At 36.2% G+C, this 20492-nt stretch overlaps 1 protein-coding gene and 1 non-coding gene across 2 annotated transcripts; both read right to left on the bottom strand.

Annotated features, from left to right (window-relative positions):
• Positions 1-14790: 14790 nt before the first annotated feature.
• Positions 14791-14862, bottom strand: trnap-agg (transfer RNA proline (anticodon AGG)). The gene has a single exon. It is a non-coding gene; the product is annotated as a tRNA-Pro (tRNA).
• Positions 14863-15589: 727 nt separating this feature from the next.
• On the bottom strand, positions 15590-18347 carry LOC106930029 (guanylin-like). The gene is made up of 3 exons (XM_015007332.2): positions 18225-18347; positions 17774-17960; positions 15590-16370 (listed from the first exon to the last, which is right to left on the bottom strand). The coding sequence occupies exons 1-3, from the start codon at positions 18294-18296 to the stop codon at positions 16300-16302; spliced, it is 330 nt and encodes a 109-aa protein (XP_014862818.2). The 5' UTR covers positions 18297-18347; the 3' UTR covers positions 15590-16299.
• Between the last annotated feature and the right edge of the window lie 2145 nt (positions 18348-20492).

Below are 20492 nucleotides of genomic sequence, written 5' to 3'. Positions count from 1 at the left end.
ACTGTATCCAAATATAAAAGGCAACATGCAACAAAATAGAAGTTGGACATTCTAATAACTATTTGTGTGGTTAGTATATAGAGCTGCAATCCCAAACAAGCAAACAAAAACATTAATCTCTAAACAGACTTTCTTTTGGATGCAGCTAAAAGTAAAATTGATACCTCTTGGTCACATCTAATTCGCTACTGGACCTCAAAATATAACAGTTTTGCCCCTAAGGATCGATTTCCATTTAAAAATGTGGAACTTAATTTATGCAAAAACACTGAATCTAAGCAGTTATGGATGTGTGGGTTAAAAAATGCAGGTGCGGAATTATGTTTTCATTCTCAGTATTCTCTACCTTAACTTCCTCATGGTTGCAGAGGTTACTGAATCCTGGTTTATTTTAATATCTTAACTGTATGCCCTTTAAACACTTTTTGAGGTGCCTCAGAGGCTGCTTCAAACACAGTAATAATCAGGAAGTTTCTTTTGTTCCTCTGGGTTACCACAAATGGGTTCACTGCAATCCTGTCTTATTTCATCTCTTTTGTTTTCAGAGATCAACGGTGGATGTTAGGCTATATCCGAGTGTGTCACAGTGTGTGAACTTTGTCTTATTCACACATTTTGCATTTGAGTCTCAGTGCTTCATCCAGAATAATTAAACAATCTAGTTCCTAAAATGATGAAATGTATGATGAAACCTGGGAAATTGGTATTTTGCGGTTATTGTTCTTTGAACTTTTCATCCTTGTGAAAAGTTCAAAGGTGAAGGAGAAGAATAGTTACTTTTCCTTGCAGATAAGGTGTATAGATACTGTGAAGAGGAAACAGAATGGGCTCTTATTAGATACGTACGAGTGAATTTGAACTCAGAAGCAGAACAGATGCAAGAAACATAAATATATTTTTCCATATTTAGAAACATAAATACACAAAACTAAAGGATCTATTTGTTATTCGCTTCAAATATGCAGTAGTATTGTATCTGTTAGAAAAGCTGGGGGAATTCACAATGAAGCCAGTTTTTACAAACGTGCTGTAAAACCATAAATAGGTCAAAGCTAAAAAAAACTTTGTGTTCACATCTGCCTAAAGTTCAGAAATGTAACAAATAGGTCAGCCATAAATTTTGCAGAAATAAATCTAAAACTTCAAGGACCCAAAGCTGACTGAACATGAGCACAGAGCTCATAATTTAAAGATCAGCTTCACATGATTCGAATATCACAAACTTTACTTTTACCTCATTATTTATGAAGGAGAAAATAATATTTTGGATTTCTGCCTTTCTTAATGCTCAACATAATCTAGATATAAAATTTTCTTGCCTACACAGGGAGTTTAAAATGACACTGCATGTCGTGGTAAAATTGAAATGATATATATCTTGGATCATCTCAATAAGTTTCCAGAGTGCCATCCAAGATTAAAATGCCTTCAAGCAACAGAAATGAAATTGCTCTTTGAGACATCACCTCAATTACTGCTCAGGGTTCAGCTGCTCAGGGATGAGATTCAGTCATTTGATTCTTCATCCGTTTCAGACCATTTGATTCAGTTACTTTTGCTTCTAGCTAGGGTGTTTTGAATCAGTTAAGCTTTTTGGATCTTTATCAAAGAACCTCATATGATTTTTTCCCAAAGAAATCAACTTTAGAAAGTACGAGACTGCATAAAATAAGCAAGGAAGCAGCAATGACTTACCAGTGTGTGAAACTGGAAAGAACTCAACCTTGTTTTTAGCTCTATTGCTTTTGAGGTCTCAATTTTTCAAGTGCTCAGATTTTTTTTTTTAATGAACAATTTCTAATTTCTCCATAAATTGTTATGATGCCATATTCTAATAAAAAATGGTCCTTGTAGACAAATGACACATCTTTTACAACACATTTTTAACACCTTCTCTTTGTCTGAGTAAAACCTATAGAGACCAAGGAGGCATTGAAAGGCTCAAAGCCAATGTTACATCTCTGAGATCTGAAATAATAAAGTCATAGAGATAAGTTGTTGAGTAGGTGTGAAGTAGAAAGGGAGTGCAAACAGCTACAGATTATAACCAAATGAAGTCATTGTGATATTTTGCTTCTTTCATGCCAACTTCAATATTACCAATGTAAAATGAAAGTAGCAAATGAAGCTGAAATAGACCAACTGCTGTGTCTAATCTTTCAAGACCTTCTTGCTGTGTTAGTAGAAGTTGCAACGACCAAGCACTTCCTGTTGTTTTCTTTGTCTCTTCCATCAGTAATAACATCCGGGTGAGTTGATCACATGACTTATGTGATGCAAAAAAGTGTTTCTGTTGCAGCTTTGCGAAATACACTAATTTCGGTACTGTCAAAAAAAACAACCCCTCATTCCAGCGTAAAAACCTTTTATTGAAAAAAGTGAGTTCTTTCAAAATTGACTTGTTTCCATTAAGTGAATTAATTTTCATAATTGCAATGTGCTCAATTTTATGGTCAGTGGAAATGCGGCTACTATCTTTTGAAAAGGCCACAGAGGAAGAGCATCAGTGGAGCTACTGCTAACAAACTGTTTAGGAACAAGACTTTTTTATTTTTGTTTTTTCACCAACGGTCTGTGCTGTGATACCATGAATAAAATGGCAAACAAGTTTCTCAAAAAAAAAAAGTAACCTTTAAACATATTCATACTGGAAGAAAATGTGCAAGCTTAAACACAGTCTTGGCAAAAAGGTCAAGAACACCCTGTTCTGGTTTTTGAGTGCTCCATACGAAAATATGACAAGAAAGAAAAGTTGTGGAAATGGAAGTCTTATAAAGTTCAACTTGAAGTCTGAACCTCAACAAGCCCACAGAGGCCTATGGAGTCTAAAATGTAACTCCTGGATGTTTCCATTTGTTTTCCAGGTTCTTTGAGAGTTAAGAAATTGAGAAATCACCAAGTGTTACATGTTTTTAGACATATTGATTTTCATAACAGCACAACTAGATAAATACTAAACAAGTACAGTCTCTTGGGAAGGGCTCCCAGGAGAAAGCGTCTTGTCTTTGAAAAGAACATGGCAGCATGGTTGACAGCAGGTTAACAAAGTGTCTTTTAAATAAACTATAGTAAGCTACTTCCCAGAAAATAAAACCTGAGATTTGATAGATTATCAAGTTTGTAACTCAAATGAGACTAAAGCTGCTGTAATGTCCTGGGAAAAGCAAACGTCTCAGCCTGATTGAAATGTTGCAATGAAATATTAGGAGAGACAGGCAAAAGACTCCCCACAAAGTCTATATTTTACAACATGTGAAAAAGTAGTTCAGGATTTTTCCACAACAATGTCAGAGAAGCCCATAATAAAAAATTACTGTTGGCAATTCCAAAGTGGAGGAAACGAGTTTTGGTTTTAATTACCCATGTTGGCTCATTCTTGTTAAATAAATAACGATATGGTGTAAAACAGGTCTGTGTGAGTTTATGTCTATTTATCGTCTTTTTTTTTTTTTTTTTTTTTGCCAAAATCACTTTTTGGCAAAAAATGATGTAAGAGTCTTAGGCCATTATTTTAGGAAAAGGATATGTAAAAACATTAAATGACTGTGGATCGATTTAATTTAACAAGTCATGTAAAAGCAACATTTGTCTATCTCAGAAACACAATAAAACTGCCATTATCAACAATTAATGCAAATAAACTAAAAGACTTGCAGGCCAGTCTGAGTTTGAGCTCTTTTCCGCTCCACATTTCCTTTATTGCGAGCTTAATGAAAGCCATAAATCATGATGGCTATCTCATTAATTGCTGCTTTGCTGATAGCGACGTCTCAGAACAAGATTCCTGATTTATTTGTGTTTTGTGTGTGTCAGGCAAAAGTCATTTCACACGTTGCATTCACCAACTCTTGTCCACTGACAAGGTAACTGCTTCTTCTCTGGTGTGTCTTATCATACTGCCACAGGGAATGTTGATAAAAATTCAGCCAGAGGCTGTCTTCTGCCGGGCTAAACAACTCCTCAACCATTTAAAATCATCCAGAGGCCAAAATCCAGAGTGATAAAGAGCATGGAAGCACTAGCCATACAGTTGATTTTTTACTCTGCGCCGTGTTTATTTCTTATTCATGCTCATGGATGGCACAGCTTCTTTGTCAAACGCTCTATAACCACTGAAATTCTGTGCCAATCCTAATACAATTTGCACATTATTTAGTTTTGTCTGAGATAAAATATTTAGATTGAACATTGTTATTATTGTAGATTTTGTATCACTGTTTGTATTTAACTTTCGCCTTAAGTTCAACTTTTTGCCTTGAGTCTAAGCTTTGATCTGAGTACAACCGTAGTTGCACTTTGTAGTCAGAAAGTGTTTTTTTTTTTAGCTGCACACACGCTCACAGCTGCAGCTTACACACACACATAACCGCTGAACATCACAGAGGCTTAAGGTTTTAGAGTGACACCCCTTAGAGGGGATGTAGCGCAGAGAATAAGAATTGTGGATTGGATCCTGATCTCAGCTTCTCTTGGTTTATCCTTTAGGTAGACCAAGCCGAAAGCTCCGGCGCTGGATGGTGAAATGTTGCAATGATGTTTTGTGACGAGTGTAACATTTTGCTTTGTATTTGATTGAGATTTGCTTCCATTATATATTTGAACTCATGCAAAAATCTCTTTATTATTTATCTAGAGCAGGGGTGCCCAAACTTTTTGAGAGCCAGATCTACTTTTTCTCTCACCAGCTGCCTGAGATCTACCTCATGACACAAAGACATAAAAATTGCAAATTAAACTCTATTGACTTATTTTATATGCGAATATACATCAGTTATAACAGAAATAATAAAGTGACAGGAAACCTAACGCAGTTTCTTCCCCAGTGAGATTCTGACACTGGGAGCAGGTTACTGGTCTCTCAGTCAGAAGCTGGTTGCAAACCTGAGGCCAGCAGGTGTCAGTCAGTCATAGTAGATCTGAAATTTGGTTTGATGACCTCAATATGAGAAACTACAGACTGATAGGAGGAACCAAAGAGCCCAGCAAAGGTAAAGGCAAATCTTCTGAAGTCGGGATATAATTAATTTAATTTCACATAATTATCGCAGTAGAATTTGTTTAAACTTAATGAAATATATTTGTCCCATTTGATGTTTGTTGAGACACATACTCACAAATGAACGAGGTAATTAGTCCAAGTTTGTCGTTTATTGAATGTTCAGAAACTACAGCGGGTGTGATGAGCCACAGCAACGTTAGACAAAGGTAAAACCCGAAATGACGATCACCTCTAAACCACTCCTACCTTTTTACTTTCTGTCTCTTTGTCGTTTAAGCCACCCGTTGCCGAGCAAAGATTAAATTAAATTCACAACATTCAGTCCGTTACGATATCACGTTTCCAGGCTTGATATTTATTTACTATTAATAAGCCTCTCATGAACACAGCGCTGGCTGAGTAGCTAATTTAAACTCCTGCTCTGCTCGGCAGTCGGTCTTTGAGTCGCCTTTTTTTTCTCTCTTTTTTTTTGTTAATGAGACCGAAACGCACTGAATTGCGCCACACCTTGTTCAAACAATAATTACTGAGATTATTAATTTTAACACGTTTCGCTGATTTTTTAAAATATTTTTTTTTTTTTTTTTTTTTTTTTTTTAATGAAGCTACAAACGTTTAGCATCTTAGTGAATATTTTTGATAAGCCCGTCAAAAGAGGAAGTGCTGGTCTCAGCGTCCTGGCGGTGATCAGTTTGTTATCTGCCGAGATCGACTCAAAACCGGTCGATTGCGATCGACGTATTGGGCACCCCTGATCTAGAGTCCTTTTCCACCTGAAATAAAGTACCTGGTGTTGCACTGCCAGGCATAAGGCTGCAAAAATACTGTAATTTGTCATATCAAATACAATATCAATACATATCAAATACAACTCAAATAATAATAAAAAAAACTTTTCGGGGACTGCAGACACAGTCATAGTGAAAATTATGGCAATATATGGAGATATACATTGCAGAGGAGTTTCTGTTAAGGTTTGATGTCAGATCAATTTAGCAACAATCTCTCCTGGTTTTACATTTGACCTCAGATATTCATAGGGGTTACTGCCCCAGTTGATGGCTAAAAGCTAAAAATTGCAAAATACCTGAGACCCCCTCTAAAAACTTGCATGACTGCTTATTTTAATAGTTCAAACACCAAATATATACAGATGGAAACTGTTTTAGATAATAGTGTTCCATACCTCAGCTCCATAGGGTATAGGCAATCAGTGCCAAGGAAAACTAGCTTTATAAATGCCAGCGAATAGCAGGTCAAGAAGCATTGTATCCAGGCATTTTGGGCTCCAAAGTGGCATTTTCTTTCTAATATTGAGAATGGGCTTTCTAACTGAGAATGGGCTACCAGTGTGCTATCCTTACATAAATCACAAGGGTCTTGCATCCATACCTCCCTAAAGTTTAAATATTTTGTCATGTTATAATTTCAAACTTAATTGTATTTTAATGGGATTTTACATTATTGACAAAGACTGAGCCTAACACAAAGGAACTCACCAGAAAGGTCAAAGTCAAACTATGTTGGTTGATTAGCCTTATGCTAAATAAACAGACATACATATATATTTGAAGTCAGAACACTATTGGTTATTTACCTTCTATTTCAAGACGTTGGTGGGTATGTCAGTAACAGTCTTTTTCTAGTTAGTCATATATATTTGCTTTTTTTAATGCATATCTTTCATTAAAAAGGCACTTTGATGTTTCATTACTGAAGGCTATGTTAGCAGAAGAATTTCACATTGTATTTATGTGTTAACTGCTGTTGCTGTTACAGCAGTTCGATTTTCCAACACCTTTGTTACTGTGAAAGCACAGGAAGCTTGAGGCAAAGAGAGGCTGCCCCACTGTGCTGGTAGTGAGAGGAAAGAGAGGGTAGCACATACATGCAGATTAGGTAACAGATGGTCGTCCACATTGCTGTGTAAAAACTTAGCAACAGGCCTCTGCGCAGTTTGCTTCAAAAGTCATTCTTTTTTCAGAAGGATATGTTCCTTGCAATAGTTTTCAAACTTGTTCAGCCTCTACACATTCAATCACATTAGAACAATAGACTTTGATGCATTTTAATGAGATTATACATGATTTATGTGACCACCATAATGAAGAACATATTTTTCAAACTTATAAATTTATATTTAAAAGCATGACCTGCATATGCTTCCTTGACCTTTGCTCATGTAGAAAACAAAAATCTTTGATCATCCTTATTTGCAAAATACTGATCATCCTTATTTGAAAAATCTTCAACCGTTGTTCCTCAAGCTGAGGAACAATGGTTGAAGAGCAACTTTTGACATCAACTTTGAAGTCTTGCCACAGATTCTCAATTGCATTGAAGTCTGGACTTTGGCTGGACCTCATTATGATTTTAATCTAAACCATTAATTTTTATATCTGCATATTAAGGGTTTGCTAGCAGACAACTCTCTGGCCGAGTTCTGCACAGCCTCTAACAAATTATCTTTCAAAGTTGTGCTGTATTCATCTCCATCCCTTTTCTGAGATTTCAACAGTCTCTGCTGAAGAATAGAAACCCCACATTATTATGTTTCAAAGTTGAGATTATGCATTAAGAGTGAGATGATTTGTCAGTTTTCAGTAAAGATTTGCTGACATACATTTTATTTTTTATGTCTGCAAAATAAAATGCGGGCATCTTATTTTGCTGACATACAACGGGACAGAAGGGTGAGTTTTGTGTCTCATCTGACCAGAATATGCTCTATTTTGGAATGAACACAGAAACGTTAAAATGTTAGGATATTAGTTTACAACCAAACATGCCTCTAAGGGTCTTCATGATGCTATTAACTTTTTTCTGTCAAAAAAGTTGGCAGTACAGATGAGTTTATACTGAGAACATAATACACAGTAGAGCAGCTATTTAGTAACTATTTAACTTTGTATCTTGGGTTTTTACTCAGGAGCACAGATGACTGAGTAGAAATGTAGGCCATGCTTTTGAATATTTTGAAAACTATTCATAAAATAATCCATAAAGTAATGTGGAAGCAAGAATATAAAAGTTTGTGATTATAATGTGACAGAAGGTGGGACAATGACACTTTGATTGTTGATTGTTTTTACCAAATAAATCAGAATCAACTTTATTGACCAATTAAACAATGTGTAGATGCGTTGCTGCTTTGGTTTACTAAGAAAAAAAGGGAATGTTGTGACAGAATCAAAAGGAAACCTTTTCCGAAACGTGATGAAACCCATTGCAAGTTAACTGCCTAATGGATGAAGGGGCTGTTTTTTTTAAAAAAACTTGTAAGATGACAGTTGCTTTCTTCCCAAGTTTATAATTTAAAGAGCAAGAATGGCATGTATAGAAAAAGCATGAAGCTCCAGATGATTTCAGTAAAGCTCTGCAGTTTGTTTTCTATACTGGTCTTCCCCCGTGGTTAGACTCACCTCAATAGAGTCTACAGTCTATATTCTCTTAAGCTTATATTATTCATTTGTTGGATTGTCTCAGGGCTGAAAGTCTTTTTTTATTCTGTGAGGCTGCTGATTGTTTCTTGCTGTTTTGTTTGCAACTCTTGTACGATCATCAGATTTTAGCTGCAGCTTGTGCTTTGCGCCCTATTTGTTTATTTTTAGAACTTTGACCTTAATGTTTACAGAACCTCCATCGAATCCTGTGACCATGAAAGTGTCTTATGAAATGTTTGTGCAGCCCACAGCTTCAAAGAACTGCAAACATTTTACAGTTAGTATGAAGAAGAAAACTGGGAAAGTACCTATCCGTGTCCCCTTTAAAAGAATAATAATTTACTTTCAGTCACTTCTTATGTAGTCTTGTAATATAGTAAGTAGTAATATGGGTTCAGATCCCAGCCTGGGGTCTTTCTGGATGCAGTTTGCATCTTCTCCCTGCGAGTGTGTGTAACTGGTCTTCGTTGTCCTTTGGTGTGAATGTGTGTGCATGGTAGTTTGTCTTGTATGTGTGACTCTATGTTGCCCTGTGACAAACTGGTGACCTGTCCAAGGTGTATTCCACTTCCCGCCCAATGATCACTAGCGATAGACTCCACCCCTGCTAGAGATCCTCCAAGAATGAGCAGATAGGATGGATTAATAGCAGCTATTTTCAACAAGCGTAGATGCTGACAGGTCATACGGGGTTTGTCTCCAAAAAGTTATTTTTTTCTTTCTTTCCTCTGTGTTAGTTTTGCTCTGGAAACATAGTGGTCTAAATTTTTAGCTCAAAAGCATAATCGTGTTTCCTTCATTGACCACAATCTCGCATTGAGTACACTCAATTTATGTCTCTGAAACCCAATTTATTTGTGCAGCAGCAAACAGAGCAAAGATGTAAAATAAAAAATGCAATGTAAAAAAAATCCCCAAACAAATGCAGTATAAACAGAATGTGTAGATTAGAGTCATGATTTGACTAGAATGTTAACACTGTGGTTTTGTGTTTTACGTAAACTAAACATTTCACAGAAATGTTGAATATTCAGGGGTTTTCCACCAACCTTCAGTTAAAATTTGGAAAGGCTTTGAGCAAAGCATTCGCAGGTTTTGTCCTTGACCGACTCTGCATTGTGTTTTGTGTTGAGAGCATTTAAGCTAAGAGCATGCCTCCTTTAGCTTCTCTCGGGGCACCATATTTTCCCTTTGCCCTCTCTTTTCAGTCACTATTCACTTTCCCAACAGACACACACACATACTGATAATTTAAGAATTTAAACTAGGTGTCAAGGACAAAAACTGTCTGCATCACAAAAATTGCTATAAAAATTATATATTAACATTCTTATTTACTTTAAACATGTATGCTTTTTAAACCTACTCTGAACTAACATATCCATATTGAATATTAATTACATTTTGTATCACCTGCATGTTCACCTACTTTTGCAGTTTTACTGAAAAAAAAAGAACTGGCAAAACAACAAGAAAAAAAAACAATCAAAACAATTTCAATAAAATAGTTTTCCAACGAATTATTTTTTCGTTATTAATTATTAATTATTCATTATTTAGTTGTCTACATCTTATTCTAGCACTATTATATGTGGATATTTTTTTTAAACATTAACTTCAATAAAAAATAAATAGAACATAAACTCTCTCAGCTCTTCTTCTGAAGTTAGATTTAAATTACACAAAACAGGTTGGGGCTTTTATTTTGTTCTATTTAGAACTGACATGCTGTAATTTATATTCCAGTCTTTATCCGGTTTGTGGGGTTTTATGTAGGGGATCAGCTAAAAAAAGGTCAGAGCCTCTTTAATCTTGACTGTGAGATTTTCTGGACATTTTTCAAATGGACACCACTGGATCTGGCTTTATGAGACCAAAGGCTCCAGCTGAGTGGTCAGACCTGTGGCGCAGTCACAGCCTGAAGGGTTGTTCAGCACGAATCCACACAAATCTGCTCTAGGAGCTGAGGAACTCCCAACAGATTAACCAGAGAAAATCAATCGTCCACTGCCCTCTAGACACTTGTTTCCTTTTTTTGCTGCATGAAAACAAGGAATGCGAAGGTTTGCCATCATCTTCCAGAAAGCTGGATCAAGGCACTCGTCGTATTGGCTGATCTTCAAAACTGCTGAATTAATTTGTTGGATAAAGTAGGAAATTAAAAGCAAAGTACTTTCAAATTTTAATTATTCTAATTATTAAAGCCAGTTTCTTTCTATAGTTTATAATGGCCCATATACAACAAAATATTTGAAGAATTTGCCTTGTTGCACGAAATGAACTGAATGTCCAGTTATTGTTTATTTAAACGGATCGCTTCTGGCTGCTAATTCAGCATGACGGCACATGAAAGGCTGTGCAAAAAATTGGCAGAAACAAAGGAGTCTTTTATGGATGTTAATGAGCCTCAGCTGGGATTTACTTATTCCCCAGCAAACTTTCTGGGTTAATCATCATTTGCTTTCTTCTCAACTGAGGCCGTTAGTTGAAGTAAACATAAATTTATATGCAGTGAAAACCCCTTAGGCTCATGCAAAAAAAATTAGCCACAACCTCGGTAGACATCAACAGTTGCCTTATTTGGAAAACCCGGAGTTTCTCCATGTTCGTGATCAAGCACAAGAGCATTAAAAAGTAACAAGTTGTAATCGCAGCATTATCTCACTGCTGAAATCATGACTGCCTATCTGTCCATCTGCTCATGCAGCGAGATAAGTCGGATTATTTGCAAACTACAGCAGAATGAAAGCTAGAGATAAAAAGATTAAGTAAACTTGCAGACTAGAGTCAAAGGCTTGCACAATCAGATTCACTTTTTTGTGTTATTTGTTTCTTTCAGTGATACAACACAAATGATTTGGCAATGAAGTATCATAATGGAAATTTGAGTTTAATAGAGTTAGCCCCTGTAGTAGAAACAAAATATTTTTATTGAAACTCGATACATTAAATTGTTTACACCTCTTTTCAGTTTTTACACATTTTGCGATGTCAAAACCTCAAACCTCCATGTACTTTATTGCAATTTTAGCTAAGCGAGCAAGAGAAAGTAGTAAACAACACAATATGCTGTGAGAATGCTTCTTTTCATCAGAAATAGTGGGAATTTAAATGAAACGAAACAAAATGGTTGAATGGAAACCTGTCAGAACGCCACAGACTGGGGCAGAGGTTGAGCTTCCTGCAGGGGAACAAAACTCAACACACAGGCAGAATTACTAGTGGCGTAGTAAGGTGTTCTTACTTTAGAAGGTCCAAGTCAAAATTCAGATTTAATCTAACTGAGAATCTGCAACTTGAAAATCTACAAATCTGATGGAGTTATTTTACACAGAAGACGGGACGAATTCCAGTCTATGCATGTGCGAAACAGGTAGAGACAAACCACCAAAGCCTTCCAAACCTTTAAATTAATTCAGTAGAATGCAGGGTGTGGAGATATTAAAGTTTATAAATGTCCTCTACAGAGGACAAAAATGAACTACTGGTAGTCAGGAGGATATCATTAAACATCCCCCCTCACTGAGTGTTGAAGCTGCTTTAGAGAAATGTTGATTGACACATATTTGCTTCTGGAAAGCAAAAATAGTCTCTGACGTCCCGTTAGTTTAAGTTGTGACCCCATGAGACCTACTGATGGTGTTGTAAAAAACAGAATTTTGACAGGATTTAAATATTGGTCAATGTTTCCAATAAATGACAAAGACAGGAACGCAATACACTGCACTACTGAGTCATCTAATGTAATAATAAACTGCACAGTGTTACATTGTGAGAAACATTCAGCTTAAAGGAGTCATACACCCCCACCCCATGTCTCCAATTCTAAACTGACACGTAAACTAAAGAAGCAAAAGATGATTTGTGCAATTTATTACAGAGATTTTATTTAGTGGAAGACAAAATCAATCCAAGTCTTTACGTGAAATATAATCGTCTCCTAAACAGGATAAGAGACGTCTCTTTCTATAAAACATTCTGTGAAAATGAAAGAACTCTTTTCTCAAAGATGTCAAATGTCCTAGAAACATCACCGAGCAATCCCAGTCCTGTCTCTTGGCTCCTTGAGACAGGAAACAAGACTGAGGTTATTGTGAACTTTACAAGGACATCATGACTAGGAGCACTGCTCCCAACAGTGTGTGCTTTTGAAGCTGCAAGAGCTGAATAACAGAAGCTTGTATGAAAGCAAAGTGTAATTTCAATGATCACTGTACTAAAACACACACACACACACACACACACACACACACACACACACACGCACACACACACACACACACACACACACACACACACACACACAGTCCTGGGTTAACTGACATATCTTGGTAATTTCCGATAAAGACTTGTAATTGTCTGAAACTTATTTTGTCAAAGACAAAGTAAGATCCCAGAAGGAGGAAATAGTATATAAAAAAAAGCATGGAAACATTGAAAAATATTTTTCATGCCTTGTTTTTACTCCTTGCAATGTTTTTGTGGACGTAGCCAAAGTTGGTTCTCTGTTCATAAAGATGTTATGACTTTAATGCTTTCCATGGCTTTTACTTGACAGCTGTCTTAGTGTACAATAATTTATCTGTCACATTTAATATTTTGCTTTATTTAAACATTTACATTTTGTTCACGTATGTCGAGCAATACTAGTATGATAAAATGGATTACATTGCTAACTTTGCAATTAAGTTGCTTTGTAATTTCTACCCCCAAATTTAATCTGCTTCAAAGCTGCAGTATGTAACCTTTATAAAAAAATAGTTTCTTAAGTATTTGTAGAAACTATACTGACACTATATCCTGACAATATAATACGAGACAGATAAGATGTGAAAAAAAAAATCAAGCTACTCTACCTCTTCCCTGAGCTACTATTGCGAATTGCAGAAATGAACCTCTCCTGGTTAAAAACAACCAATCAGAACAAATCTTAATGTTGACAATCATTCTTGTGTACATGCTGCTCAATGTACTAATGGTGGAGAAACAACTTATTAGAGGAAAACTGTTTGTCTGCCATCATCAATGGCCATGCTAACTAGCCTGCACATTTACATTCATGACAGCTGGTGTTGTGGTGAACTGTAGCAGAGAGCAAGAGGGAGAGTGTGAGCAGCTTGTACACAAGCATGATTTACAATAATGATACAATTTTCCTGATTGGTGTATTTTTGCAGTTAGTTCTAGGAGCGCAGGGAGAAGGCAGTGGAGAGAGATATTTTCCACGGATAATCTGTGTTATGCAATATAATTTTAAAAATATCCAATTTTATTAATAACACTCTATTGCCAAGTTATTACTCATTATGAGGGATTGTTGCAAAATTAACCAACTCATTTAGAAGAATTGCTGTGAAATCTGTGACTTGATGTAATCAGCTGGGCTTTCTTGTAAACTTATTCACCAGCTGAATAAGCTGAACTTGGCTGCATAGTTTTATAGCTATTGACTGTATGCAAGTGAATTTCAATCAGTTACACCATAATATGGATGGATTGTGGTGATTATTTGCAATCTATGGGACATCATTCAGTGACCATTGGAGTTAACCATCAGCCCCGTTCGTGACCATACATGGATAAGCGGGTATAGACAAATGATAAATGGATTTACATTTGTATTTAAATTGGATCTGTCGGTCCTCTAAAGTTCCCCAAAATTGTGTTTGTTTTGTGTATTGGCTTTATGTAAATAATCTAAATTGAATTCAAACTAAGCTAAATGAACAAAATCTAGATGATAAGAAGTAAGGATTAAAAAAAATCAACAAAGAAGAGGGCCATAGAAACGAAATCCCATGCTGCTTTTGCTGTGGATTTTAGTTTTATGCAACACAAAGTAAATGGTATGTACAAAAGATATTTTAGTGTAGCGCGCCCTCTGGTGGGAATAAGCTAGAAAAAACACTAAAACACCAGACCCGAAGAAAGAAACTACATTTATGATATTCTTTTGGACAGTGAAAAAAAATTCACTTAGAGATGTTTTTGCAAATTTACTAAAAGTTAAAAAGCAACTTTACAATTTATCAAAAAGTCTGCATGTAAACGACATAAAAATAAATACAGTTAACAGGGTTCTTTACTAAAAGCTTGAGATGAAAACTAACAGTGTTTGGATAACATCAAAACGTCTTTGACATATTTCATGTTTAATTTAACGTCAATAAAACATCCAAACTCAAGGTAAAACCTATAATACTGTCACAACAGTATGGTTACACAAGAACTAAAATTAACTTTGATATACTACTTTCAATATATTTCTATAATATTGATACTAAATGCACGGATTGAGTCTGCAATATGTTTCAATCACTTCGGTCAGAAGACTGGACAGTAAAAAATGGGCTCGTCCGGGATTTGAACCCGGGACCTCTCGCACCCTAAGCGAGAATCATACCCCTAGACCAACGAGCCACCACGGAAGACATAGGACCCTTAGTCCATCTCTGACGTAGTAAGCAACCGGTTTTGTTTTCCTTTTTTTTTTTTTCCAGTTTTGTGACGTTGATACGCTACTGTGCTATTTTGCAGCAAGTGTTCTTCGGCGCTTTCACTTGGCTCCAAATTTGCTTTAACACGCTGGAGGTTTTCACTAAATAAGAACGACTATTCTACTATTCACTGTAACTGATATACGTAAAACAAGTTTGACGTTTCATTTGTTTACTTAGTCTTCAAAGGATTGCGCATTAAGTTCGGGTATCTGTCGGTTAAAAACTTTTACTTGGTTGTAATGTCAGTGAATTAACGCGAGAGGGCGACAGTTGTCCAGCATTGACAAAAATCAAAGACCAAACTAATTCAAGAGGTCTCCCTCTTTTCTATTTTAGTGCCAGTTCATAATAAAAACAGTCTGCTTAGGGTTTAAATTCTCCTAAATCCTGAGATTTATGAAGTGGTTGAGGGATGTGATCAAAGTGCCTCTCAAATTGCTCCCTTTGGAGGCTTTTGTAACATCCCATTTGACCCAGAATGAACTGGAGAGTGAAGAAAGAGACCTGTGGATTTCTGGTTTCTCCTACGATTGGAATAAGTGGATGGATGGATGGATGGATATTTGCATTTTCTTTTACAAAGATATAAACATTTTATTAATGTCCCAATTACAATATTTGTTGGAATTATAATTAAAAGAACAGCATTAACCAAAGGAATAAATCATATTTTTATTTGCAAACATTTTAATGCAGATTTTGTAGGAACAAACTGGTACAAACATGCATGAGTCACCACCGTTTTTTTTTCTTTTCGTTTTACAGTAATTGTTATGGTTCACCTCTTTCATTTGATCTATCCATTAACTGATCCATTAGACTCATTTGGTTGTGCAGTTTATAGATGAGCAGCTGCAATTTAGAGGCGATGCAGGCAGGAGAGCAGCTTTAAATAAAACTAAATGAAGGTTGTCTAAAGGGTAGATGAGTGACTCCCGTGGAAGCTGTGATTAAAGGCGTCATCATGCGTGTCCAAACATAAGCCCAATTATAGACATGCAAAATCTGTAACATGTAGTTGCTTCTTCATTGGCTTTCTACCAAATTGAATGTCTTATTCAAGTGATGTGGTAAATCTCTGAAACAAACTTTGAAACAATAATAGATAATTACCAACATCTAGAATGTGCATGTATAAAAATACCACATCTAATAATTTTTAAATGTAACTGCTATCCAAAATTCGTTGTTGACCGCTGAGCCATGGGGCTTTTGGGGCTTATTGCTGGGCGACAGGGTAGGTTTTGTTATTTCCATGGATGCCTTAAACATAGAGATGTGGAAAATGAAGCTATTGAAGATGAGTCTCCCTTGAGGGTCTCATTCGATGTGTTTGAGCATCTAGCAGATGGGACTTTTAGTCCAGACATCCAAAGCAGGAAGGGTTGGCACATATCTCACAAGGATCAGGTGACATGATGATGTGCACTGGAAAAACAAAAAACAAAGGGTAGATAAGTATTCATCCTGCCTTCTACTATCATTAACCAACTTTTCAGCTTAATTAAATGGCCTATAATTATAATGGGCTCCATTTCCCTTTCACAACAGTTGCAATTATGCTGCTTGATGAGGTTGAAAGGGCCCCAAAGACTATTTGCTCAGTTTTCCAGAGGTACTTTATGGTGCAGGAGTTGCAGGGTGTGGATAATACATTGTGTAAACTTTGAACTCTAGGAATGCATTTGAGTAAACTAACCAAAGCGTGTGTATAGTGTCAGTATCCAAGCAAAACACTTAAATAGAGTGTGTGCCTGAGTGAAAAACCTAAAGGTGAAGCTGGAATTCTAGAAAGGAGGTCTTTCCTGTATTATTGTCTCAAAAGTCAGAAATAGACTTCTATTTCTAGGAATAGAAATAGAAAAATAGGAGCGCAGGTGTTCGAGAAGCCCAGTTGATATTAAACAATCTGACATTTTAGGAAGCACATTTATTGATTTCAATCGAGAACAGAAGATTGGTTATAGGATAAGTTTGCTTCTTACAACCCTTCCCCCAGACTACCAAATTCAACACAACAAAACCATAAAAGTTGACGTAAAAGAAGAGAGCAACCTCTTTGAAGGTTCTATACAAATAAAACAAATTATTGAGTTTTTACCAGATTTGTTATTGTGTAAATCTTTGCTCAGTGTATAAAATGAACACAAGAGATTCTAAAATGACAAAAACAACATTGAAAATTATTACTTCGAAACATTGCTACAACCAGATAAATCGGAGTGTTTTTAGGATTCTCAAGTCCTTGTGGAAGAATTAACAATTTGGTGAATTTCTTTTTTATACCACATTGTTACATTTTTTTTTAGGTTAATTGGAATTCATTTATGTGGAACATACTACTAATAAACTCCACTATGTGGGTGAGGGTGAGGTTGGACTTTGACTGGACAATAACACTACTGTGTTCTTATTTCACCATTCTGTTTTACATCCTCTGCTGTAGTGTAATTTTTTCAAATTTCCAGATTAGTAGGCAGCAACAAATACTTCTAATAGATCATGCGATGGTGTTTTCAATGATCAACATACTAACCACATATTCCATTGACTCGAATATTGACATTTGGAGGAAAAGGATGTAATCATACACTATCTTTCTGAACATGCACTGTAAAAAGTTACTTGTGATTAAACATCTACTTTTCTATTGGCAGTCAGAATTACTTTTTCTATTTAAGAACTTCTGCAGTTCTTAAGCAGAATTGCAGTGTGCCCGAAGACAAGTTGTTTGCATTTTTATGAAGGTCAAAAAGTGGATTAACTGTAAGTTTGGGAAAAGAGCATTTTATGATGTATTGCCTAAAGAAACCCCAACATCCTGTCCTTACCAAGTCGCGAGAAAATAATTCCTGCGCCCTTCCCTTGGCACACTGGGCGAAAGACTTGAGGCAGGAGAGGGTGGGCGCAAACGGCGGCGGTACTTGTCTCTGTGAGGTGAGGATTAAGGTTGTCTTCCAAGTCCATCAGCTCCTTCAGCTCCTTCACCGCCTCCAGGGGGAAACTCCTGTCCCCAACCTGCAGAGGAAAGTTCAAGAACAGGTTGTAGGTATAATAAACGCATTGCACAACCCAAGTCTTCGACAAACAGAGTTAGAAAAACACTTCTTTACAAGTTTTCTCTGACCAATACATTCCTGTTTTTTTTCAATACAACACAACTGGAAGGGCTACTTTAGAAAGATTTGCACCATGATGAATTAAAAGAACACATGCGAGTGTGAACCAGAAAGAAAATAATTCAGAAAATAAAAATAAAGTAAAAATATATATTTTACATACCATGACTTGCACACTCAAAGTTCCCCTCCACACACAAAGCCCCAAAACAAGGACAACAGCGAGTACCCTCATTTTCAGATGATTCACGATACGTCTCGGTTTTGAGCTGCGTTTCTTCTGTGATCTCTGGATTCCTTCACAACCTCTTTATAAAGTGGTAGCAAAGATTGTTAAGTGATTTATTAACACGGACGCCTGACAGTGAGAAAGACACGGGGTGTAAAAGAACGGAGACTTCAGAAAGATAATCAAAGGCTGTTCCAACGTACATTGAGTGCTTTAGATCCTCTTTTTTTGTTTATGGTGTCTCTTCTGTCATGCGTTTACAGCACTTATCTTGGGTCTCTGTGCCATCATCATAACCCAGTGTTGACTTTGGATTTAAAACTAACTCTCAACATCCCACAGCGACACCTAATAAATCTCGTCTCTTGACTTTTCTCACACATAGAAGCCGCAGAGCTGTTGGATGATAAACAAACCGTACGGATAAGGAGTGGAATCATGTAGGTCATTTGTTGAAGTGTTTACAATATTTGCAAGTGTCTGGAATTCCCACCTGCAACACTGAAGTGTTTTAACTCATTAAGAACAGATTTTTTGTGAATTAAATGCGATTCAAATTAAAATGGTAAATTCAGGTAAATGTGCATTTTATATCAGATGTTGATTTGTCCATGTGCAGTACACTCAGCCCCATGTTGCCTACCAGTTGGTGTGTTGATTTATGAATGTGTGGTATTGTTGGGCGAATGTGGCTCAAGCATGAATTGCTTTGAGTGATAAATAAGGCCAGCGAACTGCAATATGAAATCAAATAACTTAGAAATTATTCAAAAGCTGGAAATTCAGTCCAGTTACTGTAACTCCAGGCAGTAGGGTAAAATATTTAAAAAGTAATAGAATCCAAACAATCCCAATCTCTTAACATAAATTAGAATAAGTTAGGATTCAGTTTATTACTTCAAGCACAGATAAACAAAAACGTCCATTTAATTATACTTTTGCTGAAAGAGGCAAAAATATTGAACAAGTTGTACATGAATTTTGTTTTCAGGTAAAACAAATTCATGTCTCTTAATTTCACTCCAACAACAACAAACTGTTGTCAATGATTAAATGATTGATAATGATTAAAGATTCACTATGTGTTTTTCTAGGCACACAGTGACATTTTATAGCACAATCAAGTAACTATATCAACTTCAGTTGTCATAAAAATCTTTAATTGTGCGACAGTTCTTTTTTCACTCTATGCTTCCATGCTGAATGAGACAACTTGATGCAGTTGAGTCCAGGCAGTCCAAACATGAAGAAAATGCACAATTTAGGAGCAAAACAAAAAAATGTATAAAAGCAGGTGAGAATGTTTTCATACCTAAAGATACACAGCAACAATCAGTGTCTTTTAAAAGTAATAATTTCAGCAGATTTTTTTTTTTTTTTTACTAAAATAGTCCACTGCTAGACCTTTAAATTGTGGTTTGATTGAACTAGAAACATCATCTTAATAACCAAGCAAAGAGCTTAAACATTTAAATATTTATAGTTTAACCTCTTCACTATTTCTTCTCTACTCTTTTCCCTACAGTCACAGAGCTGTCCATTGACATATCAAAGGAATGGATGGTAGAAAAACAGCCTTGTGGTAGAAATTTGGAGTGCTGATTGGACATGTTCGTTATCCAGAAAAAGTTTTCCAAGAATAAATAAACCCAAATTCCTCCCAAATAGAAAAAGAAAAAAATGGATGTATAATCTTGTCCTTTTGAACAGAGAACGTTGTTCTCCTAGAGGAGAGGTTTCTATCTTTCTGTGATGTAACGGTGAGTCAGAGTCTGGATTTATTTGATCAGAAATGAAAAGCCAGTTCATGGTTGAAGTGTGGGAGTGATCTAATTGAGACCTTTTTATGCTCAAGGCTGTGTTGCAATACAATTTATGTCAGCTGGATGCGCCACAGCTCTCCACACATTTGTCAGTTTCCTGTTCTCAGTTTTGTCTATAAATTTCCCTTTAAGAGTTTCTCCTCCAAATAAGCGATATATTTGGCTGAATTTTAAATGGGAGACTGCTCAGTGCATAGGCATGCTTTCATTAGCATTAGAACAAGCACAGGTGTCCAATCCATCATGGGACCATGACAGAGTCAGAGGACCATGCACTTTCACGTCTCAAATCGCGAGCCAATTTTGAATCGTAAATGAACCTAATAGGCATGCTACTGCCTGGTGAGATGAAACTTTGAGCAGATGGAGACCAGAAAAT

The sequence above is a fragment of the Poecilia mexicana genome, unplaced genomic scaffold (genome assembly GCF_051168715.1).
Source record: "Poecilia mexicana isolate PSO_F unplaced genomic scaffold, ASM5116871v1 scaffold_5, whole genome shotgun sequence".
Taxonomy (NCBI): Eukaryota; Metazoa; Chordata; class Actinopteri; order Cyprinodontiformes; family Poeciliidae; genus Poecilia; species Poecilia mexicana.
Note: the sequence above shows the minus strand (reverse complement) of the source record. Positions and strands in the feature narration are given on the sequence as shown.

What these genes read in the sequence shown, in the direction of transcription:
- LOC106930029 (XM_015007332.2), bottom strand. Translation starts at nt 18,296, where the DNA reads ATGAGGGTACTCGCTGTTGTCCTTGTTTTGGGGCTTTGTGTGTGGAGG. An exon ending in CTTTGAGTGTGCAAGTCATG is followed by an intron (nt 17,961 to 18,224) that starts GTATGTAAAATA and finishes TTTCCTCTGCAG; the next exon opens with GTTGGGGACAGGAGTTTCCC. An exon ending in AATTATTTTCTCGCGACTTG is followed by an intron (nt 16,371 to 17,773) that starts GTAAGGACAGGA and finishes TTGTTTTTCCAG; the next exon opens with TGCACATCATCATGTCACCT.